At 37.4% G+C, this 26548-nt stretch overlaps 1 protein-coding gene across 5 annotated transcripts in view; it reads right to left on the bottom strand.

The window, feature by feature from the left end:
• The window catches only part of NR2C2 (nuclear receptor subfamily 2 group C member 2), an 88140-nt gene extending 72986 nt beyond the window's left edge, over positions 1-15154 (bottom strand). For all 5 annotated transcript variants that reach the window (XR_003900580.1, XR_003900579.1, XM_029915819.1 and 2 more), the window contains exon 1: positions 15070-15154. Coding sequence is in view for 3 of the 5 variants with exons in the window: in XM_029915819.1 (XP_029771679.1) it covers positions 15070-15129 (60 nt within the window). In the remaining 2 variants the exon portion in view is untranslated. The remainder of the gene's footprint in view (positions 1-15069) is intronic.
• Positions 15155-26548: the final 11394 nt, after the last annotated feature.

Genomic DNA, 26548 nt, shown 5'->3' with positions numbered 1-26548 from the left:
CTGATCTTAAAACTAAAATATCTGCCTTGATAAATTTGCTCTTGACCAATACTAGTCTTGTTTAGGTTGAATAAATTTAGAATATTTGAAATTAAATGGAACAGCATATAAAACTGAATACAGAAATATTCCAAGTTCAATCTGGAAATTCAGTAGAAATGGACTAAAAGATGGTTCTGATTAGTAATTCTATCAGTGAAATAAATTCATATTATAAATAGTGAAATGCTGCTACCTACTTAAAAATGTAATGACTTAGTTCCTAGAGCTTTGTACTGGGGCAGGGAAAAGGTAGCCGCTAAATGTTTTAATCCTAGTTTGATCACTTTTGGAATAACACTGGTGCAAGAAGAACGCTGTAGAGCAGAGGCTGTAAACTGGTGGTTCGTCTGAGCTCTAGACTTTGGGTGATTGGGGGTGCTATAGTTTTTAAACCAATATATAAAAACTAGAATACACCCTCTTACACTGTTGGTGGAAATGTAAACTGCTGCACCCACTCTGGAAAACCAGTGTGGAAGTTCCTCAAAAAAACTGACAAGAGAACTCCCCTATGAGCCTGCAATAGCACTGCTAGGAATCTACCTAAGGGACACAGGTGTGCTGATGCATAGGGGCACATGAACCCCAATGTTCCTAGTGGCATTTTCAACAACAGCCAAATCATGGAAAGAGCCTAAATGTCCATCAACTGACAAATGGATCAAGAAGATGTGGTTTGGGGTGCCTGGGTGGCTCAGTCGGTTGAGTGTCCAGCTTTGGCTCAGGTCATGATCTCACGGTTTGGGGGTTCGAGCCCCACATTGGGCTCTGTGCTGACAGCTAGCTCAGAGCCTGGAGCCTATTTCGGATTCTGTGTCTCCCTCTCTCTCTGACCCTCCCCTGCTCATGCTGTCTCTCTCTGTATCTCAAAAATAAAATAAAAAAACATTAAAAAAAAAAAGATGTGGTTCATATACACAATGGAATACTACATGGCAATGAGAAAGAATGAAATCTGGCCATTTGTAGCAATGTGGATGGAACTCGAGGGTTATGCTAAGTGAAATAAGTCAGGTAGAGAAAGACAGATACCATATGTTTTCACTCATATGCGGAAAAGGAGAAACTTAACAGAGGACCATAGGGGAGGGAAGGGGAAAAATAGTTAAGGAAAGGGAGGGAGGCAAACCATAAGAGACTCTTAAATACTGAGAACTGAGGGTTAATGGGGGCTGGGGAATGGAAAATTGGTGATGGTCATGGAGGAGAACACTTGTTGGGATGAGCACTGGGTGGTATATGGAAACCAACCTGACAATAAACTATAATAAATTTTAAAATTAGAAAATAAAAACTAGAACAGCCACAAGAAAGTCTCCATTTATGGATTCTTAAAAAATTGCTCTGGGTGGTTCTACATCCCTTCATGGAACAAAACAGCAGCCTAAATTAGTCCTCACCATAACATTTGATTTCCTATGTACCCCTAATGTTAAACTGATTTGCTAGAACCTTAAAAAACCTTTTTTCTCTTGGTTTATATGACATGATGTATCTTTACACTCTTCACCATGTAACAACTACTTAAATATGGATACAATTAAATCTTTATAACCTTGCCCAGCTTAAAATAAAAATTGGTAAGGAAAGAAACCAAAAGAAATCAGCAGAACGAACAAAGCTAGATTTCAGGTTCTACAGAAAGGCTAGAAACAAACTAATTCCCACTCCAGAACCTTGGAAAGGCTCAGTACTAGAACCCTAGGTTCCAGAGAAAGCTGGGTTGAGAACTAGGTTGAAAACCAGAGGACTGGTTGAATATCTGTGGTGCGGCCAGGAACTCACCACCATAACAACCACCTCCTCACTGCAAAAAACAAAAACAAAAACAAAACAAAACAAAAAAAACCCCCAAAAAAACCAGGGGAAGTTTTTAAATTGAACTGAAGAGGTCCCAGCACCAGAGACATCAAAAACATCTTCACAGCGAAGGAAGGATTCCTGTCTTCTGTTTTCAAAGAGGTAGATTATGTGAAAGTACTGAAAGGTAAACCTCCAATCCGCTTTCCTTGTGCCATAGCTTTAAAACAACAAAAACAAAAGTATTGGCAACAAGGCATATACCCTTCAGACAGAAAACTGAAGAACTCTTGACAAGAAAAGTGAATGGCTTCAGAAAAGAAACCTATAGGTAGTGACCATCTGGAGCAACCTTCCAAACAAAATGTGTGGGTGTCTATCTAATCACCCCAAAGTAAAGTCAAACCAAACTAGTTAGCAAGCCTACTCATACACACTCTTGTTTTTGCTTTTAGTTATAAGTGCTTCATTCTTAAATGTGAACCAAAAATAAGGATCACTAACCATTTGAGGAAAGCTTCCATATGAAAGGAACGGAATGAAACAAAAAGGAACTTGGATAAAACAGCAACTATGTAAGAAGCAAAGAAAAATAAAGGGCAAAAAAAACCACAAACCCCTCCAAAAACAACAACAACAACAACAACAAAAAACCAAAAAACCCCTGCAAATAACACCTCACAGAACTAAGACAAGCTATTGCATTCATACAGTTCCATCTAGTTCTCCCACTGCCCTGGCAGCAGTCACAGTTGCTCTGGCGGCCCAGCATTGCAATGGATCTGTTCGGCTCGCTCAGGCCCTGCCACCAATCCCAGAGGACAGTCAACTCTGCTGAATGGCTAGAGTCAGGGAAGTCCAGGAGATCCAGGAGATTGTCGGCTAATCCTGCAGTGGAAATGAAGCTGAAAAGGCAGGAAAGCATAAATCTTCACACAGCAAAGTGCACAAAGGAAAGGGAGAGCAAAAGGAGAAATCAGCTAACCAGGAAACTAAAGATAGTTTTCTAATAGAAAACAGAGAAACTAAGAATGAGGAAACTCCAGCCTCTGATGAAACAGGAGAGAAAGAGGCCAAGTCTGATTAATATCAGATAACCAGTCTTATCAGGGGTCCCAATCTCCCTTGCAGTACAATCCAGAGAAACATTTTTATCAACTATTTTATTTTAAGTGTCTGTTTAACATTCCACAAATGGTAGTTTTTATATCCTATTATACAAAGCACATTAGATGGCAATTTGGAGTCATACTTGTACTACATATACTATGCCTTGACCAATAAAAAAGTTTTTTAAATGTTTATTTTTGAGAGAGAGACACACGCACACGCAGTGCAAGTGAGGGAGGGGCAGAGAGAGGGAGATACAGAATCTGAAGCAGGCTCCAGGCTCTGAGCTGTCAGCACAGAGCCTCACGTGGGGCTCAAACTCCTAGAATGTGAGATCATGACCTGAGCTACAGTCGGACACTTAACTGACTAAGCCACACCTACTGCGCCTAGACCATTTTAACTTCTCTTTCCATTTGTTTTTAGCAGAATTGTTTTCTAAAAAATACTCCTTGATCTTGGACCTCTCCCTGTCAGAACTGCTTGCACTATGAAACATCTTTGGGTAGTGCTAGTCCAATAACTTCATTATTTATTATTACTAGTAACTTCCTAGTAACTTTATTAAGGTGCTGAGAAAGACTAAAAATGTATGAACTGGATCTTTTGATGTAATAATATCAACATTTGAAGATACTGGTAATTGATATTCTTTTAAGGGAAATTTACCTTCAAATGTTAAGCTTAGAAAATAATCACAACTACCTAGCTTTTTATATATGCAGTACATATCTTAAGAACTGTGTACAAACTGAAATATCTGAGTACTGATCCTCAAAACAACCAACATAATTTCAATTATGAAAGAACAAGCTGCTATAAAAGAGGGGAAAAGTTCCTAAAATTAAAAATAAGACAGCAAAAATGAAAAAAAGAGTTGAAGAAACAATACAACAGCAGCAGCAGGAGCTGGGGTATTTACTATTTGCCACATTTATAGTAGTTGTTTTGGGCCATGCTTTACATTCATTAATTTAATTCTCCCAGTAATCCTCTAAAGTATAAAACCTGGCATAGCAAGATTAAATGATACGTTCAAGCAATTGGTAAGGGCTGAAGACAGATCTAAAAAATTTTTTCTTTAATTCATTTTTGAGATAGAGCACGAGTTGGGGAGGGACAGAATCTGAAGAAGGCTCTATGCTCTGAGCTGTCAGTGCAGAGCCCAATGTGGGACTCAAACCCGCAAACTGTGAGATCATGACTTGAGCTGAAGTCAGACACTTAACCAACTGAGCCACCCAGGTACCCCTGAAGACAGATCTAAATCAGGAAATATCCCTGGAAATAGACAAAGTAGACAGAGTTAGAAATAGGACAAAAGATGAGTAAATGAAAAGGTTTGTTTAAGAGATCCAAAATCCAATTAATTAGTTCTGGAAAGAGACTAGAAAAATAACAAAGGACCAAAGAGAACTGGTATTAAATCATTTCCTAGACTGAAAGGACTTTCTGCGTACCAGTATAACAGATGAAATAAGTACACTAAGAGAAAATGTGAAATTTCAGAATGACAGGGATGAAAAAAAATCTTAATGGGGTGGAGGGCAGTGTACAATCAAGAGAATGAAAAAGAAAGAAAGATAAAGGGAGAAAAGGACGGGGAAATAGAGGGAAGGTCACCTATAAGGATCAAGAGTACAAACAGCCTTCCAACACTCAAAGTTGGAAGACAATAAAGTGATGCCTCAAATTTGGAGGTAAAATTATTTTTTAAAAACTGTGATTTTTATGCCTAGTCAAATTATAAATCAAGTATGTGGGGGTAAATAAAGACATGTTTAAATATACAGTTGGCTCTTGAGCAATGAGTTAGGGGTGTCAACTCCCCCACACAGTTGAAAATCCACATATAATTTTGCGGTCAAATGTTCTACCCCTGAGCTATACCCCCGAGCACATGTAATTCTGACTCCCCCAAAACTTAACTACTAAAAGCCTACAGTTGATCCAAAACCTCCCTGATAACATAAATAGTTGATTAGTACATACTTTGTATGTTATATGTACAACAACAAAATCATAAGGCAGGGGGCTCCCGGCTGGCTCAGTTGGAAGACTTTTGATCTCAGGGTTGTGAGTTTGACTTCCACACTGGGTGTAGAGATTATTTAAAATCTTAAAAACAAATAAATAAATAAATAAAAATTTAAAAGAATTAAAAATCACAAGGAAGAGAAAATACATTTACAGTACTGTATTTACTGAAAAAAAATCTATATATAAATGGAACTGGGGGTTCAAGTCCATGTTATTCAAGGGTCAACTGTATAAGATCTAAAAAGAATTCATCTCTGATGCACCCTAGGAAACTATGGGAGCATCCCCCCTTTTTTTTAAAGGAAAAAACATGAACTCAAGGAAACAAAGAATCCAAAATAAGAGAGGAGTCAAGGACAACAGCTGCGTAGCAGGTTCAAAAAGCAATCAGTAAGAACTAAAGTAGGAGGTCAGAGGGCTTTAGAAGAAATGTTTTCATGGGGGAAAAAAAGGAAACTGAAAATTCTCTGATGTAACTGTACAGAAAACAGCGTTTTACAATTTATTGGAGATACTAGGAAAAGTATGTGTACCAGTTCATAATTGGGTAATAGAACAGTAATTAATGCAAAAAGAATATAATTTAATGAGAAGATAAAGAGGGGAAGAAAGATGGGAATGTGAGGTGCCAAATGAAAACTAAAATCTCTTCATCCATAATGGTAAGTCAAAAATATCTAAATCTAATACCAGAAATGAAAGCTGGAAACGTTACTACTGATTTTGCAGAAATAAAATGGATTGTAACCCAGTACAATGAATAACTGCATGCCAATAAACTGGGCACCCGAATTAAATGGACAAATTTCTACAACCATATAACAACATTGACTCATGAAGAAGAGAAAATCTGCATAGACCTATATGAGAAGAATGAAACAATCAACACCCCTCTCAAAAAATAAATAAATAAAAAATAATAAATAATAAATAAATAAATAGGCCCTGGTGAATTCTAGCAAACATTTAAAGGAGAATAAACAATTCTTCTCAAACTTAAAAAAAAAAAAAATGAAGAGGAAGGAACTCATTCAATGAGGTTAGCACTGCCTGACACCTGAATGAGGCAGACATTACTACAGTATTCCTTATGAATAACAACACAAAATTCCTCAACAAAATACTAGTTACATGTTAAAAATATTATATACCATGACCAAATGGGATTTATTCCTGGAATGCAAGGATAGTTTAACACATAAAAATTAATCAATTAAATACACCATATTAACAGAATGAAAGGGGAAAAAAAACCCCACATGATCATTTCAATTTATAATAGAGAAAAATAATTTCCCCAAACTCAACACTCCATGATAAAAACATTTAGCAAAGCAGGAATGGAAGGAAACTAACTGGGGGCACCCAGGTTGCTCAGCTGGTTAAACGTCCCCAACTCTTGATTTCAGCTCAGGTCATGATCTCACCATTCATGAGACTGAGCTCTACACCAGGCTCTGCACTGGCAGCCAGGACCCTGCTTGGGATACTCCTTGTCTCTCTTGGCCCCTCCCCCAGCTCATCCCTGCTCATGCTCTCACTTTCTCTCTCTCTCAATGAAGAAATAAATATTAAAAAAAAAAAAGGAAATTATCTTAACATAATAAAGGTCATATATGAAAAAACCCACAACTAATATCCTATTCTATGATGAAATACTGAAAAATTTTCCTCTAATATTAGGAAGATAAAGATGCCCTCTTTTGCCATTTTACTAAACACTGTTTTGGAAATTCTGGCTAGAGCACTTAGGCAAGAAAGAGAAATTCAAGATGACACACACACTCCCTTTCTCTCTCTCTCTCTCTCTCTCTCTCTCTCTCTCTCACAAACTCTCATAACTAATAAACAATTCCTCAAAGTTGCAGGATACAAAATGAACACATAAAAATTAGTTGTATTTCATGCACTAGCAATGAACAATGATAAAAGGAAATTAAGAAAACAATTCCAAAAATAACAAAATGCTTAAAAATAAACTTACCCAAAGGAAGTAAAAGACTTAAATAAGCATTGAAAACTACAGAACAGAGCAGAAAGAAGTAAGTTCATAAATAAATGGGAGACATACTATGCTTATGTATTGGAAGATTTCATATTTTTAAGATGCTATCCACAAATTCAATGTAATCCCTAGGGATTCAAATCCCAGCAATGTTTTTTATAGAAATGGAAAAATATACTGTAACTTTCATATGTAATGTCAAGGGACCCAACTAGCTAAAACAATTTTGAAAAATTAGAACAAAGTTCACTGTCTCATACTTCCTAATTTCGAAACTTACTACAAAGCTACAGTACAAATCTGTGGTAGTGGGATAAAAATAAATATACAGACCACTTGAGCAAAATAGAGAGCTCAAAATCTTGAGGACATTATGCTAAAACTAAGCCTGACACAAAAAGACAGTTTGGTATCATTCCATGTATACAATATATAAAAAGTAGTCAAATTCATAGAAAGAACGGTGGCTGTCAGGGGCTGGGAAGGGGGAGTTGTTGCTTAGTGCATATAGAGCTTTAGTTTTACAAAACAAAAAACCTGTGAGATCTATTGCACAATAATGTGAATAAAGTTAACATTACTGTGTATACTTAAAAATGGTTAAGATGATAAAAAAGAGCCCAGAAATAAATCCCTGCATATATATCAAATGATATCCAAAAAGGATGCTGGATGCTAAGACCACTCAATGGGGAAAGGACAGTGTTTTCAACAAACGGTTTGAAGAAAACTGAATATCCACATGCAAAAGAATGAAGTTGGCCTCTTTTGTTATTCCATAGACAAATGGATCACAAACCTAAACATAAGAGCCAAAACTATATATAAAACTCTGAGAAGAAAATATAGGAGAAAAGCACGACATGGGATTTGGCAATGATTTCATGGATATGACACTAAAAGTTGAGGCAACAAAAGAAAAAAAATGAATAAACTGAACTTTGTCAAAACTAAAAACATTTTTGCATCAAAGGGCACTAACAAGAGAGTGATGCTGGGGTGGCTCAGTTGGTCTGACTCTTGATTGCAGCTTAGGTCACGATCTCATGACTGAGCCCCGTGACGGGCTCTGGGCTGTGTGTGGAGCCTGCTTAAGATTCTCTGTTCTTCCCCTGGTAGTGTGTGTTCCTTGCTCTCAAAAACAATCAGAGAAACAAAACAAAACACAAACAAATAACAAACAAAAGGAAGTTTTTTTTTTTTTTAAGTAAGCTCCACGCCCAATGTGAGCACGACCCTGAGATTAAGAGTTGCATGCTCAACTGATTGAGCCAGTCAGGCACCCCCAAAAGGAAGAAAATTCTGATACTACAACATGGATGAGCCTTGAAGATACTATGCTAAATGAAATAAGCCTGTTAAAATTTACAGATATTATAGGATTCCACTTACATGAGGTACTTAGAGTAGTCAAATTCATAGAGAAAATGGTGGGTGCGGGGAGAGAGGGGAGGAGGAAATACCAGTTAGTGTTCAAGGGATACAGTTTCAGTTTGGGAAGATGAAAAAGTTCTGGAGATGGATGGTGGTGATGTGAATGTGAATTTAAAGTCACAGAACTGGACACTTAAAAATGGTTATAATGGTCAATTTTATATTTTACTACAATTAAAATAAAAACCTCCTTCCCCAAAAAAGGACAATGTCTAACACTAAGTTAAAAAACAAAAAAAGCAGGAAGAAAATGAACTTAGAGAGGGAGACATGGGGAGAAGCAGGGGTAGGGGTGGGTCAGGAGCTGGTGGTTTCCTATTTCAAGCCAAACAGTATTGGTCAACTTTTACATCTCTGTATAAGTACTACACTTCGACAAGAAAATTAAAACTTAAATGCCCAGTTTGTAAGAGGGGAGAATAACAGAATTTAATGTAATGAGTTGGTCTTTTCAGGACACTGGAAACCTGAAACCTGAGCCATGACTTTGTTTTTTTCCCCTGTTTAAGGATGTAGCTCTGGCAATACAGAGAGGTTTGTTCAAGAATTGGGAGAGCCCTAGGGTTTCAAGTATTCCCTTGCATGGAAGTGCTGTTCTCTCCAATAGTGATGCACACCCTGATGATAAAGAAAGTAATGAGATCGTTAAGATTTTGGCTATTTTCTCAGTGGTGACAGGACTTTCCTATTCAAAGAGCCCCTTATGATTGAGAGCCCCTTAGCCCAGGGCCCAGGAAAAAGCCTTGCCAAGATCTGTGAAGCCACCTCACTTCCGCTGTGTAAACATACACTCAACTTACAGTTTGGGCACATGAATGGTCTCTTTCTACCAGTAAGTAACTCAAAATGCTCTAACAAGTTAACTCCTAAATTTCTCTGACTCAAAACAGAGTTTAATAGCATTTTTATTTCACTTAGGCAATGTGAAGAAACATGGAGTCTGTGTGTTTTACATTTCCACCTATAGAGGGAAATCTTTAAATAATTCATTTATTTCATATATGAAAAGCAAAACTAATGCTACTATTAGATATGATTCAATCTTACACTGCTATAATTACAATTCTCAACTGTCAACTATCCCTTTTTAAAAAATGAACCACATTGTTCTTTATCAAGTTTCATAGTCAACTCCAAAGCACACGGATTTTACAGGAGGTTGAATTTTGCCCTGCTTCTGACACTGGCCATGGGGGAAAAAAAATCATAATTTTGTTGAATTGCTTAAATAAGAGTATTACAATTAAAACTTGGAAAATGGGGGTATAAAGACAATTTTCCATAACCTAGAAAACTAAAAATACTATTAACATTTAAGATATTTAAAAAAATGAACTTATTGGATAGTGATTAAAGACCTGGATTCTGATGTCATTCACATATGAGTTTGAAACCTGACAAAGTAATGCCTCTATTTCTGTTTCTTCTTATTTAGTTGGGGAAAATAATACTTTTCTGGTAGTGTTAATGGAAATATTAAATGAGATGATAAGCTTAGCATCATATCTGGCACATGGTGTTACATAATATATGGTATATAGCTATAAATATTTGGTATAAATACTTTACAAATTGGAATCAAACTATATATACATCTTTTTTAAAAACACAGTTTACTATAAATGTAAATTATGCTTTACTATTTTGGAAAGTATGTAATTCTAATTAATAAGTGAAAGCTATCACAAATCCCTTTAGCATTTATTTATTTTTGAGAGAGAAAGACAGAGTACGAGCAGGGGAGGGGAAGGGGATGGTGCACAGAATCTTAAGCAGGGTCCAGGCTCTGAGCTGTCAGCATGGAGACGAATGTGGGGCTTGAACTAATGAGCTGTGAGATCATAACCTGAGCTGAAGTCAGACACTTCACCAACTGAGCCACCCAGGTGCCCCACAAATCCCTTTAGTTTTATCTTAGAAAATACTTCCTAATTTTGGCATTGGCATGTGGTTGCTTATGTACTATTTTTTTAAAACCAGTTTTACTGAGATATAATTCACCTACCATATAATCTACATATGTGAAGCATACAATTAAGTGGTTTTTAGTATATTCACAGATATATGCAACTATCACCACAGTCAATTTTATAACATATCTCCTCAAAAAGAAATCTCTTTAGGTATCACCCCCAAAACACAGCCCTAACTCATCACAAATCTACTTTCTATTTCTGTAGACTTTCCGTTTCTGGACATTTCATATGAATGGAAAAATAAAGGATGTGGTCTTTTGTGGCTGGCTTCTTCACTTAGTACAAGGTTGTCAAGGGTCACTCATGTTGCTAGCATGTGTCAGTACCTCATTCCTGTTCACGGTTGAATAATATTCTACTATAAGTATATACTACATTTTGTTAGCCATTTATCAGTTGATGGACATTGGCTGCTTCTACCTTTTGGCTATTTTAAATAATGGCGCTAGATACTTGTGTACAAGTTTTTGTGTGAACACATGTTTTTGTCTCTTTGGGAATATAGTTGACCCTTGAACACACAGATTCGAATTGCATGATTCAATGATGCACAGATTTGTCCCCTCATCAATTCTTTGGGAAATTTTTTATAGATTTGGGCCAATTTTTAAAAACTCACACATGAAGCGCCTGGGTGGCTAAGTTGGTTAAGCATCTAACTCTTGATTTTGGCTGAGGTCACAACCTCACAGTTCAGGAGTTCAAGCCCCATATTTGGCTTTGTACTGACAGTGCGTAATCCGCTCGGGATTCTTTCTCTCTCTTCCCTCTCTGCCCCTCCTCTGCTCGTGCCCTCTCTCTTAAAATATAAACTTGAAAAATAAAACTTCGCACATGAAATGCATAGTCTAGAAATACTGAAAAAATGAAAAAGCTAGGTACTATTGTGAAAATATAATATATAACACACACAATGTAAAAATATTAATCAATTGTTTATGCTGTTGGTAAAACTTCTGGCCAATAGTTGGCTATTAGTTTAAGTTCTGAGGAGTCAAAGTTATACACAGATTTTTAGTTGTACAGTGGTTGGCACCCCAACTCCTGTGTTGTTCAAGGGTCAACTATATACCTAGGAATGGAATTGCTGAATTTTTAAAAACATTTTTTTTCAATTTATTTTCAAGACAGAGACAGAACATGAGCAGGGGAGGGGCAGAGAAAGCGGAGACACAGAATCTGAAGCAGGCTCTAGGCTCTGAGCTGTCAGCACAGAACCTGATGCGGGGCTTGAACCCATGAAGAGTGAGATCATGACCTAAGCCGATGTTTGACACTTAACCAACTGAGCCACCCAGGCGCCCCTGGAATTGCTGAGTTATATGGAACTCTATGTTTAACTTTTTGAGGAACTGCCAGACTGGTTTCCAAAATGGCCATACCATTTTACATTCCTACCAGCAATGTAGTAGGTTTCCAATTATTCCACATCCTCACCAACACTTGTTATCCGACTTTTTTATTTCTAGTCATTCTAGTGGATGCAAAATGCTATCTCTTTAGGGTTTTACTTAGAGGGGAAATTAGTGAAATAGAGAATACAAAAACAATTGAGAAAAACCAATGAAACCAAAAGGTGTTCTTTGAAAAGATCAACAAGTAGAATACCTTTAGCTAGACTGACCAAGAAAAAGATTAAAATTACTGCAATTGGAAATGAAGAGAAATTGCTACTGAATTTACAGAAATAAAAAGGATTATAAAGGAATACTGTAAAAAACTGTATGCCAACATATTAGATAACTGAGGTGAAACAAACAAGATCTAAAAAAGATAAACTATTGAAATGGACTTGAGTAGAAAGAGACAATATGAATAGACCTATAACAAGAGAGAAAGACTGAATTAGTAACCAAAAAACTACCTGAAAGAAAAGCCCAAGCCCAGATGGCTTCACTGCTGAATTCCACCAGACATTTAAAAAAGAATTAACACTAATTTTTCATAAACAATTCCAAAAGACAGAGGTCACACAGTCTGCAGGTGGCAGGGTCAGGAATCAAATCTAGCCATATGAATCTAGAGTCTACAGTCTTGACCACTATATTAAACTGTGTCTCTGAATGACTGAATAAATTTGATAACCTTATAAGCCATCAAGGTGTTACTTTATATCATCCAACATTCATAGTTTACCTTGGTATTTGTGACTTATCTGGTCTCTACAGAAAAAGCTTGATCTAGGGACTTGACAGAATCATTTACTGACTGACAAGTGTTGCTGTTTTTCATTTATGGAGCAAAAGCATGGCACCTACTAAAACTTTTTATATGCTTTTATTTCAATGACTTCTCAAAACAATCCCATGATATAGACAGGTACTCTTATTATTCCCATTTTCTAGATGAGGAAACTGAGGAACAAGGCAGTTACCCAGAAAGCAAATGGAAAGGCCTGAATTTACATCCCAGTCTGTCTGGTCCCTGCAGAGCCTCTTTTCTACTATGGAAAGCCTGTCCTTTCCTATGCACTCCTCTAGCGTGGCCTGTCTCAGGCCTGACCCCCATGACAGAGGGCTCTTGGTAAGTAGACAACCCCCACCTATTTATTCACCTGTATGCCCTCCCTGGCCCATAGGCAGAGAAAGGGTGTGATCCTTCATTGTCTATTGATTGAATAAACAACTATCCAAAAGTGGCTGTTATTAATTTAGATACTTCATTCCCACTTAATTACTTCTTAGCACTGAAATGATGAACTATAGGCTCTCTTATCCTTTTAGCACATCTAATATTATAGGTAGTTATTATATGTAGTTTAAAGTCATTAAGCTCAAAATTTCAAAGAACATGCACACATACTTATCCACTAAACACAACTGCAAAAAAATCTAGGGAATATTTTAAATAAGAAGATTGCTTTTGTGCTCCAAATGAAGAATGCCTTCTATTATTTTGGAAGTGTCCTAAAAATGAACTTTTTTTTGTCATGGGAAATAATAGTTGCACCAATATATGAAATTCCATTTCCTCAAAGAAATAAGATATTTGACAGAAAATTTTAGCTAGGAACTTTTCTGATCATATACACATTATGAGTTACTATAGGTAACTATTGTAAATTCCTATACTAATCTCTTCCTCAAAAGAATTAATGACGACTTCCTAGTGATCCATATATCAGTCTCCAAAACGGCTTGAAACTGTTTCAAATACAAAAATAACACTGTTTGAAAAACCAACATAATGATTTAATTATTCCTACTATAAACTAAAGCAACAAACACGGGTATTTAAAACCTAATACTTCCACAGCTCTAATAACCCTTTCCAAAATATTATATTTAAAAATTTATGAAATCTATCTGCTTTCATCTTCAGTTAATATTAATCATTATTTACTGGGGGAAGGAGATAATTAGTTATACTATGGCCTTAAAGTTAATGGTTGATCCAAAATTTGAAAAATTTGTTCACCGATTTTATTGGTTGAAACTGGCATGTGTGTACTTACTTTTTATCTTTTTAAATTATTTCTTTAAATGCTCATATTTTGGTAAATTTGTGTATTTGCCTTAGAAATATGAGTACTGGTTCAAGAGTACGAATCTGAATCCTTCTAATGGTTCCTGGTTACAGCATGATGCATGCTTTATTGGAGGAACTTTGAAAGAAGTGAAATAGAACCATGTCAGTGTAGCTAGCCTTGGCCAATCACTTCTGCCTTTGAGCTTTGGTTTCCTCACCTATAAAATGAGAATAATGATCATACTGACTTTAAATGGTTGTGTGGACTAAAGCCCTTGCATAGGCCTGGTTCAGAGTGTAAAGATCTGGCCCTACTTTTCTCCTTTACACTTCAAGTTTCCTGAATAAACTATTTCATGTCACTGTCCTGACTTTATATAGGTTTCTGACTTAGGATGCCCTCCCCAGTATCAGCTGCAGAGTCCTTCATCCTACTTCTTTGGGTCTGACAAATGCTTACTTGTTATTCAAAACCTCCTCCAGGATGTCCTTCCTCACATGGAGTTATACTCCTCACCCTGATTTACAATTACACTTTCACCAGGCTCTGAGACCACTATAGGAAGTCGTTTACCTCTAGATTTCTCAGCACTTCCCCAAATCCCTAGCACATGGTAGTTGGTCATGTATTAACAAAGTATCAAGTATGCAAGAAACTAAGAGGCTTGGAGTTAAAACTAAAATCACAAGTTTGTAAGTATTGGATCCTTTTCTCTTCTGGTTAAGGTAAGTTTTTTTTTTTTTTAACTGTATTCATTTATTTTGAGAGAGAGAGAGAGAGAGAGAGCGCGAGCGAGCAGAAGCAGGGGAAGGGCAGAGAGAGAGAATCCCAAGCAGGCTCCGCATTGTCAGTGCAGAGCCCTACACGAAGCTTGAACTCACAAACCGTGAGATCAAGATCTAAGCCAATATCCAAGAGACAGACACTTAACTGACTGAGCCACCCAGGAGCCACTGAAGGTAAACTTTTTAGAAGTCACCTTATTGTATGCAGCTAGGCGACCCTATTCAGGTAAAGAAATGTTAGGAGTAAATGTTCTTGTCATCATTGTTTTCTTCCATGGCAGCACCCTGCTTTGGATCGGGACTGCATGCTGACTTCACTGGGACTGTTTTCAAACAACAGGGTGCAAAGATGTACTTTTCCTTTCAAAAGCAAGGGTGCCAGCTATTGTGCTAGCCCCTGTCACTCACCTCAGCCACCTGCTGGGTCCCCACTCTGTGCTGAACCAGCCCCTCCATATTTGTAGCCATGGTGAAGCAAGATCATTAGAGAACCTGTTTGGAAAGATGCAGCAACTTCTATCAGGCAGAGAGAAACCAGGCTACTTGAAAAATACCAGAAATCAAAACTCATCTTTGGTAGTGTCTTGTGCGGATTCTGCCCTCCACAGAAGACACAGCTACAAGGCTGAGCATATCTGGATATGCCGCACCAGCTTCTTCAATTACAGGTACCAAAATTAATTAGTGGAAACATTTCAATTTGGAAACAAGACTTCCCCCGGTAAATATAGACAAAAATGAATTTGGAACTTTAATTATCAAGATCCTTGGGTTGTAACAGCTGGGTCCACGTCTCAGGGAGGTGGGAATCACACATTTTTGATAGCTCCCAGTCACATTATGCTGAAAAAGAAGGTGGCTATCTGAGAAAGGTGTGGGATTAACATTAGATACAGAGCACTAGATTGCTATCAACTATACTTCTGTTACCAGTGGCCATGTGGGAACCAAAACCCTGCCCAGGTGCTAACACACCTCACTCACAGGTGGAAAGGCAAACAGAGCACTAGCAAAGAAGGACATTACTAAAATGGAGTAAGAACATGGTATCCATAAATATATCAGTTTATATTTTAAAGTCCTCATTAAATTAGAAAACCAGATGATACAGCTTTTTATTAATACATAAAACAGTGCCCTCATTTGTAAACATTGAGGAAAATCATCTAAAGACCAAAAAAACCTGCCTCCTTAGCGCAGTAGGCAGTGCGTCAGTCTCATAAAGACCAAAAAGTGTGCTAGTCTCCTTGGTCAGGATCACTTGAATGCAAAGTACTATTAATCAAACAGCCTCCCCTCCCCGCCTGGTCTCTTCAGGTCTAAAGACATCGTTCCCCTAAATAGTCCCTCAACTCCTTCCCATAACTCTTCTGTAAGAATTCGCGATTAAGAGATCCACTTTGGATCTAATTCCTTTGCAAATCAGAAAGACTTTATTACTGACTATGCAGTCTCATGGTAAACAGGAGAAAAAAGCTCTTATATAATTTTTATAGAATTTATTTCCAGCAATACATTTTATTTTATTTTTTAAATTTTTTTTTATGTCTTTTATTTATTTTTGAGGGACAGAGAGAGACAGCGTGAGCAGGGGAGGGTCAGAGAGAGAGGGAGACACAGAATCTGAAGCAAGCTCCAGGCTCTGAGCTAGCTGTCAGCACACAGCACGACGCGGGGCTCGAACCCACAACCGTGAGATCATGACCTGAGCCGAAGCCGGCCGCTCAACCGACTGAGCCACCCAGGCGCCCCTCCAGCAATACATTTTAAAACTATATAGAATTACACAAAATGTGTTATATACACAAATGCATACACAGTCCATTTGCTTGGCCCTCCCTCAATCATAAACTGGACGGTGTAATTTTATAAAACACTTTCTGGTAATTCTTACCTAAAGTATTAGAAGCACTGATTTCTATGAAACTTTTTCACTCTCTGGTAAGTTTCCATAATATTCTATCTGCCGTTAAATAGCCACGTCTATTATCATAATTCCCCTTCAGATTATTCTATTGCCAAAATGGCAATGAGAAAGAAATGGAAGCATGAAACTGTGACTGACAAACATAAAAGAACTGGCCCCTGCCTCCCAAGAGTCAAAATCCTGTGAGAGCACATACTGTACCACCTGCCACAATGACACCAGGTCACCAGGGTCAGGGATTCAGAAAAACAGACTGGTCTTTTTTTTCCCAGTTATTGTTTGGTTCTAACAGGAAAGAAAGAAAAACGCATCACTTCACAGGTACCAGAAAATGTACTATTATTAAAAACACAATTACTGGGGTACCTGGGTAGCTCAACTGGTTTAAGCTTTTGACTTTGGCTCAGGTCATGATCTCGTGGTTCCTGAGTCCGAGCCCTGCATTGGACTGTCTCCTGTCAGCACAGAGCCTGCTTTAGAACCTTTGTCTAATCTTTCTTCTCAAAACAGTAAATAAGAACTCTCCAAGGAATCAAATGGATAACCTAAAGAAACAAAATCCAAACATGCAGATGTAACTATTAATTTGATCACTTATAGGACTGTTAGCATTTCTGTTGCAGTTTGAAGCAAGAAATATATGAATTTGAATATTACAGAAAGTTAGGGAAATATTATTGAATAGCTTAAAAATAAAAGAATACTAGAAAGGTGTAACTCTCTATTCGTTTCCCAAAGAAGGAGCTTGGTCCTTCAAGTTTTGAGCTGAAGTGGATTTTATAGATGACTGCCTGATAGAGACTTTGTAACTCCGAAAACTTTCTGTAATGACTCAAATTTAACATTAAATTTGCAGGACCAATCAGCCTAAGACAAGGCTGGGGGGGAGGGGGCGCTGTCCCAAGATACTGCTAATGATCAGTGATTATAGATATTAGGTCATAGAGAAATAGTGGTTAACCTGTTTAGCTTAGAAAAGGTAAATATTCTGGATATTCTAAACATTAAAGTAAACATCTTCTCCCACCCTGTGGCATGTTTGTTTACTTTCTTTATGCTGTCTTTTGACAAACAAGTTCCTAAATTTAATAAAGCTGAATTTATCAATATTTATTTTACGGGTTATACTTTTATGCTTTATTTATGAAAATCCTGTCCTACCCTAGGGTCATAAATATAATTTATGTATTTCTTACAACTGTTTAGGAGTTTTGTCTCTGTCCCTCACATTTAAGTCCTCCATTTACATGCCAATTGATTCTTGAGTTTGATGAGAAAGATCCAATTAATTTTCTTGCTGTGTGGATAATCAATTTTCCAGCACCATTTTTGAACAATCTATCTTTTCCCCCACTAATTTGCAAGGCCACCTCTGCCATATGTCAGGCTTCCCTATACATGTGGCTATAATTCTAAGTTCTCTATTCTGTTCCACTACTGTTCTACTTCTATCTTTCTCCATGCCATTACCATTATCTTATCACTGCAGCTTTCTGAAAAGTCTTGCTCTCTGTTAGGGCAAGTGCCCCCGACCTTGCTCTATTCCACACACCAACTTCCTAGACCATCTCAAACACTCAAAACCAGAGCAGCAACCTTTCCTACACATTTGAACTCCTACAATTCTTGACCTCACTGTTGGTTTTCTTCCTCCAAAGCAATGTCAGGCATCATCAAACAGCAGCTTTCCAAGCTGCTTAAAAATGAACAAGGAGGAATGTGCACCTTCTGGAAAAACAAGCAAAGAGTAGAAGAGAGAAAATGAAAGAGAAACTATGAAAAGCAAGTGCTTTCAGAAAAAATTAAAATTCACTAAGAACAGGTAAGTGAAAAGGTTATTTCAGAAAAATAATTTCCATTTCATCATATTTGGAAACATGTTGTCATAAACCATATCCTATCCTCACATGTAAGTAAGACAGAGGCTTCTTTTTTCCAAAATGTCACCATGTTAAGAAGTAAAGCAAAATCCTCAGGCAATGTCAAGAAGAGAGGGAAAACATCAAATCAGGTGCATCCCAGATAATATCAGGGGGTAAGACTCTCCTCACCTGAGAGCTTCCCTCACTGCTACCTCAGCCATAGATCACAGTAAGAAGAAAGGGTAGAGTTTTGGAAAGGGTACTGGGTGTCTCCCTAGAATGAGAAGCTCCAGGAAAACAGTCAGTTGTGTCTACATGTAGTTTGAAAAATATACTCACTAGTACAATATAAATTTGCATTTGATCTGGAAAAAAAAAGAACTTATTGTTTTGATACCACAAATGAGACAAAGCATCAACAACCTTCTTGGCTGACAGAGTGCACAGTAAACATGATAACACTCATAGTAACTAACACTCACTGAGTGGTTGCTATACTCCAAGCACTGCAACAACCACTGTGGACAAAACACTAAAGTAGCTCTTTGTACAAGAACTTGAGGTGTATAAAAGCTGGAGCTTGACCTGCTCAGCTCCCTAACCTTTTAAGATTGCCCACAGGCACAATAATGCTTCTGGAAAAAGAATCTGATTAGTTGCCAAAAGAGCTCTAAGACCAAGTCTCTAGTTAAAAAAAAAAAAAAAAAAAAAAAAAAAAAAAAAAAAAAAAAAAAAAAAAAAAAAAAAAAGCTGCTACAGAACATTTTTCTATGGTGGTTTTAAATGAACCAATTTCAAGACCACCAAACCTTTTAAAGCAGCTGCTCTGAACTAGGCAATGGACTAACTGAGGATTACAATAAGAAGAATAAGAAGAAAAAGAGGAGGAGAAAGTCCTTGCCCCTGAAGAACTTAAGAAGGAAACTGTAATAGCTATGCAATGTGAATGCAACAATGAGTGTCCAATGGAAAAAAGCACCTCCCTCTGCCTGTGGGAGCCAATGACAGTTTCCAAGGAGGGGAGCTACTTAAACTGGGTCTTGAATAAAAAATGGAAATTTAGCAAGCAAAGAATAGGGTGATGGGGAGAGAGTTCTAAGCAGAGGGGATGGCTCATACAAAGTGGCAGGTATGAAGGAGAATGGCATATTCAAGGAACTTCAGGCAATGTGGTGGGAAACTGCTGGAGAGATCATGGGAGGTGAAAGGCTGATATTGCAGACAACAAGAACTACCAGAGGTTTGTCAGAGAAATGAAGTGATCACATCTGGATTATCCAAAAACAAAAAACACCAAAAAATCTTTTGAGCAACAGTATGGAGAGATGATGGGAAAAGAGAGGCTGTACAGGGGAGGTAAGTTGGAAAGTAAAAGGCAGCAAAGACCAGCGATGAAGGTAGTTGCTTAAACTTAACTAGAACTAGTGAGTTTTTCTTGAATTGCACACAAATGATTATAGGGCACAAAATATAAAAATTGATACACACCCCGGAATGATGACAGTAAAATTATTATTGCTTGGCCTTATGTGATGTTAGGTTTTACAACATAAACCCTTTCAAATACATGTAGATCAATATCACTTTTAACAATAAAAAAGCAGAGAATACAATGGTGACTTTCAATCAACTCTTGTAGGCTCATAAAAAGTGCACAGCTAGCCAAATTTTTCAACCAGGATTTCTTTAGTCATGCAGGGCTACAGACCCCACAGCAGTGAAAGCTGGGCTCTGACTGGGAACACCCGAATCTCCAAGTCAGTCACCAGGATAGAACAGCTATGCTCTCCACAGGGGCAGGCTTACGAGCGTCTCAAATAACAATAAGCGAGTCCTGGGACAAGGAAACTCCGTCCTCACTGACAGGAATGAGTGAATTGCCTTGCCCTTTACAATCAACTGATTTACGCCATCCATATTTATGTAGTGCATGGTCCATAATTATATAACATTCAAAATATACAGTCTTGGTATTTTCCCATTTAAGCAAATATATAGGATTTTTGAGGCTTTGACACTAAGCTGAGCTCTCGGATACCATACTGCATGAGGTTATTGGGAAGATTGAAGATTAGATCTTAAACATGTATGTCAAGAGCCTAATACTGATGCTGGCAAACAGTAAACATGCTACATGGTAGCTATTATTGCTATAAGGAGATGGTGACATTTTTACTTTCTCAAAGAAATCTGAAAGCAAAATTTCAAACTGTATAATGCAATATGTATTATAACTAGGAACAGGTCTCTCATTTTGACATAAAATCCACATGAAATGGGTATAAGTACACATATATGTATATGTACACACATGGATAAAATATGCTCACGTAGCTTTTGTAATTCATTCTGTTAAATTATACAACAAGGCAAAATGAAAGGCCTGAATTAGGATAAACCTCACAAATATTTTTTTAAAAAGCTAATAACTATTTGCAAAATACTACTGGGTATAGAACTTTTTTTTTAAGTTTATTTATTTTGAATGAGAGAGAGAGAGCGCACAAGTGTACACATGGAGGAGGAACAGAAAAAGAGGGAAAAAGAGAGAATCCCAAGCAGGTTCTGCACAGTCAGTGCTGAGTCTGATGTCTGATGTAGGCCTTGAACTCATGAACCATGAGATCATGACCTTAGCAGAAATCAAGAGTTGGACGCTTAACCAACTGAGCAACCCAGGTGCCCCTAGAACTTCTTGATAGGTACAAGGTCCTCTGTTTAAGTTTTATTACGCTGTGATTGTCAAAAGTCTTTTTATACTATGGGAAAATAAAAATGGAAGAATCTGGACTGCATGAGAATTAAAAAATAAGAAATACATATCTGAAGACTTGAAATCCTACATCAAGCCTTGAAATCAGGAAACGGAAATCAAGTGGCAAATTGAGTATAATATAGATGTTCATCAATAGAAAAAAATGCTCACAGGGATGCCTCAAGTTCAAATATACATCCTTTTATCAAAAACCCTGACATTATTTAGACTCAAAGGTTACTTAGCTTTGGGGTCAGATAATTTCCCACCCTCCATAGGAAACCTGTTTCTTCCATATTACAGGTCTGGACTGTAAGAAAGGGGGCAGCAATAGAATGGGTGTGATGGGCCTGGAGTGGTGGGGTGAGGAGTGAATGAATAGTGGGGAAGAGAAGTGACTCTCACCTAAATGGAGTTCCTATTCTTTGGGAACAGCACTACAATTTTCTATATGGAGACTTCCCCTAAAAAATCATATATCCTATGGGCAATTGTCTCCCAAAACAAGGGCCCAAACGTAAGGGTGACATAGACTCTCTTTGTTTCTATTAGTGTGAAACACGGATGGATGAAAGGAAAGCAGGATAGATTTCCTGGGCAATAGTCTACCATGTGGCTTACATCAAACTAGGCATCATTTAATCCTTAACCTACCTTCTAAGTATGAGCTCTAACAATACTGGCAGAAAACAAAGACTCAGAATTTTAATCAAATTGTTTCAAGTCACCCAGTTAGTAAGAGATACACCTAGGATTCTATCTCAGGCCTCTTTCCCTCTAAAACCACATTCTCTCTATGTCACAGTGCCCTTAAAAACAGTCTCCCAGAAAACAGAAGTCAAGAGAAGGGAATTTTAAAAAGTGTCAGCAGATTAGTTTATTATCTAGGAACAAACTACTTATATTAATAAGCTAGACCACTTAATAACTCATTTACACAACCACTAATTCCAAAATATGTAACTTATGTTTATAGTATTGCTCACAGAAATTTCAGATCTAGCCCCACTCAATTAGTAACATGATACTTAATTTTAAAAATTGTCGCTTTTCCATCCTCAGAAAAGAAACATGTATTATAAATTGAAAGTTTCAAAAGACTGTATTGTATCAAATAAGTCAACAGCTATATTCTAATTACCAGTCTTTTCAGTCAAGGACTGATACTTTGCAGTATGTACTTTTAACCATGGTGAAAGGTGATTTTTTAAATATCAGGACATTCACTTAATCAACCTAGTAAAAATGTGCATTATTGCAGAAGCAATGGAGCAAGGGGGGCAGAAAAGAGAATGAAGATAGTACAAATGACATTTCTGAAATGTTCTGCAAATAATAACCAGATTCACTGTTCAATAAATACTATTGGGGCAAATGTACCATGAAGCCTGCTGGCACTGTGTAACTTCCCCAAAGCCATCCAATCTCTGTTGTGTATCTTTCTCAGCCACCTAGAGGCAGGCAGTTATTGGCGGGCGTTTCTTGAGGTTGCAGGTGTGGGCAGGCAGGTAAGATACAAATAAATAAGGTGGTTCCCAGCAAAACCATGAAAACCTCAAGTTCGAGAGTGCTCCCCCAAGACTCTCGTTTCTCCTCTTCACTTTCAGTAGTATTCACCCCATTATCCAGGCCCCAACATCTTGCATACCTCTGACTACTAGTCCAAACAGGAGAGATGATATCCTTTTTAATGCTTGGAATGAAATTTCTCTCTAAAACAATACTAACATTTAATTCTATGCCAGGAATTAGAATCTTTGGCTACTGTTGATAATTAAGGAAAGAAAAATTTTAACTATTAAGATTTCTTATTAAGGCTTATTATAATGGAGGAAGTAATTTTTATTGTTCCTAAAAATCACACTTTATCCCTGCGGTAGGCTTTCATCCTTATAAACTACCTGGAGTCTAGTGGTTGAAATCAGAAAGGACAGCTGAGTGTCTGAGCCAGCCTATTCCTTTCACATCTTACACAACTCACCTCCCATCCTTCTCCTCTAAGACTCCCACCCAGATGCCAAGAGCATGAATCTGTTCATACTGTCCTCCTAACAATGCCCCATGCCTGTGCCTTGATCTGGGCTTTCACCTTCCATATATAGTCCTCATCATCATCGTAGCTATACTAGCTGCGTTGGTCTCAGGCAGTCCTGCCTTTTGGCAACAGAGCTCCTGTGCTAAAAATCTCTAGCACTCAGGGCACTGAAGAGACGATGTGAAGCAGGTGGCAGCAGTGTGCCATGGGATGTGAAGAAGGAATGGCAGGATGGGAGGGAATTATAAAATAAATCTCGGCCTCTAAGCATGTTATGGTGAAGGCAAGTCAAACTCCAACAAATAAGGAAGAACATATTTTTTACATTGAGTGACAGCATGAATGTGTCTATTGGGTTAAAGATGGTATTCATACATGGAGGGAAAAAGTCAACATTATTTAAGCTCCTCATAACCAGCAATGAAGTAAAAAGGGATGAACTAACTCTGGCTGCAGAGTATTACATCAAGTGTGAGACTGGGTTCGATAAACTCTTATAATGGATTCCTTCACAGATTTCCCTAAGTGGTACTGATTAAAGAGAACTGACCAATATCTGCTTTGTGTCTAAAGAAGAATTTGACACACAGGTAACAGAAGTCAAAGATAAAATCCCAAGCGAAAGCCCTCAATACGTCACACTCAGACAGCTAGATACCTGAGGCCAGGGGTTCAGTGCTAAAGTGTGAAAGGGGGCTGTTCTACAAAGGCCCACTGCCTCATTCTAGAAGTCATTTGGATAGTAACTGCCCCTACTCCTGACCCCAATCTCAGTGTTGGCTCCCACCTCCCCGTATTACAAGTGTGGAATGTATAAGCCTCTAAGAGGCTGGCCACTCAAGGTTCCAGAGACAAGTGCTACACTGTCGCTTGACTCCTTGGAGACGAATCTCAAACCTCATAAAGTGAGGTTATTAACTCAAGGTTTTTCTTTTTTCTATAAAGGCATGTTCAAGCAAAATGTCAAGATCACCATAAATACAACTATTGAGAAAATAATTTAATAATATAAAATAATATATAGCTTTTTCATTAAACTATCAGTTCTTTGCTCATCCTGAGTAATTAGTTCAAGGAATCAAAAGTGCTGAATTGAACAAGTGATACCAAAAGAATCCTTGAACAGTATAGAAAAGAAACATCCAAAAGTAAACAAAGAATTAAATAAAAATGTTACTGTTGTTTTCAAACTACTATAACATTTTAAAAAGCTGTATTATATAAACAAAATGTTCTAATAACCAGAAATTCCAGTAGAAGCTTGACACATACTTCATAAAAATCTGCTTTTAACCTTGGTAAGCAATTAAAGGATGATTTTCAGTAATTCCACTGCATGAATCAATTTCTCTTTAGAAAGATAAATATTTAAAATTAATGGCCATAGAGTCTTTCAACTCTCAACTCCCTGCAAACCCACTAAAGTCTTTTCTGTTATCTGATCCCCTGTGATAGAGGAAAAAAAGACCAGCATTTTTAATTTCAAGAAAATCACACTGGTGCTTTGTTTTTTCACTTAAAATAAATGACATGATTATATTTGGGCAATTTATTTATTAACAAGTTCCAAATGAACTAACGTTCATGAGACTTATAATTATTATCTATTTCTTGTCTTAAAAAAATAAACACAAATCAACACCTAAGAGGGTAAAAAGGCATTAATCTGGGTTATTTTACCCATATTTACATCTCCAGGCAATGCTATATTTGTGAGAGACCAATTCCTAAATTCATCCAAATACCACACAGAAATTTTATTGCTGGCACTGCTATCTGAATTGCCTAGGAAACCCATATAAAGAGGAACCATTAAAGAGCAACAACTTAGTCTCTGCGATATCAAAAATTAACGACAATTCATTCACTCAGCAAATAGTACCAGATACTCTGCTAAGCGCTGGGAATATATATAATCGTGAGTAAAATGATTCCTGTTCTCACAAAGCTTACAGTATGGTAAGGGGAATAGACTGATCAAACAATCATAATGGAGTATAATTAAAAAGTGAAGTGAGACAAGGCTTACAAGGAAAAAGAACATAGTGTAAAGTAACAGAATCTGACCTAGACAAATAGTGGGCAACAGAGAGGGCTTCCCTCAGGAAGTGATGCTTGAGTTGAGATCTGCAGGGGACTGGAGGATAGATACATGGAGGAGAGGGCAGGCATGTGAGGATTTCAAGCCAAGGGAAGAGCATGTGAAAGGGCCTGGGTAAAGGTAAGCCACACAGTCAAGGAAGCTGAAGGCACAGTGTTTAGAGCACAGGGAGCTAGGAATACAAAGATAAGACACAGAAGTCTTAGAAAGTTCTTAAACTAGGAAGCAAGAAAATGGCATACCATAACAAAGATTCTAGTGGGGCTTGAACAATGTAATGCCTGTAAAAGAGATTTGTAAATTATAAAGCACCCTATACTTTCATTAGTACTATTTAGTTTCACTACTTTGTTTACTAAATAAACTTTTGGTCTGGATGCCAAGTGACAGCCAAAAGGAAAAGAGCTAAAACTAGAACCCCAGTATTCTAATTTGAGTGTTTAGCCCCTATACTACACTGTGTAACAACTTCACTGTATTACTTAACTAGTCGAAGTCTTTACCAGACAGCTACCGCTTCATAATGACAACTCCAGTTATGAGTATTTACTATGTGCTCGACAATTTTCTAAGTTCTTTATTTATATTAACTCATTTAATCCTCAATTCTAAAAAGAAGGCTCTACTACTGTCCAGATGAAAACACTGAGGCTAAAAAAGAAAATCATCCAAAGTCAGACAGCTGATAAACGCTGACACTGTTAACTACAACAGTATTTAGCTTCTGCTTAAAACATTTAATGTATGTGTATATATACATGCAGGGGAGAGAACAGAACTCACATGTATAGAAACACATTCACATAATTAACCCAGATCATAGTCTTAGTCACCTGCTGGCTGAGGGATTAGTGGCATGTGGCAAATACTTTATGAACTGAAGATGGATAGAAGAGACTAACAGAAGATTTCAATCTAGAAGTGATTTTGAAGCTTTCTCCCCACACCCAATCATGTATTTATCAGTAATTAATTTAATTATATTTTCTTTGTCTCTCCTTTAAAAAAATTTTTTTTAAATTTATTTTTGAGAGACACAGTAAGTGGGGGAAGGGTGGAGAGAGAGGAGAGAATCCAAGCAGGCTCAGCAGGAAGCCCAGTGCAGGGCTGGAACCCACAAACCGCCACATCATGACCCCAGCAACCAAAAGTCGTCCCCCTTATTTATTATGAAGTTGAAGATTTATTCTCCACTACCTTTGTCACA

Source organism: Suricata suricatta, chromosome 12 (assembly GCF_006229205.1).
Source record: "Suricata suricatta isolate VVHF042 chromosome 12, meerkat_22Aug2017_6uvM2_HiC, whole genome shotgun sequence".
Classification (NCBI taxonomy): domain Eukaryota; kingdom Metazoa; phylum Chordata; class Mammalia; order Carnivora; family Herpestidae; genus Suricata; species Suricata suricatta.
This window is presented reverse-complemented; position numbering and strand designations above follow the sequence as displayed.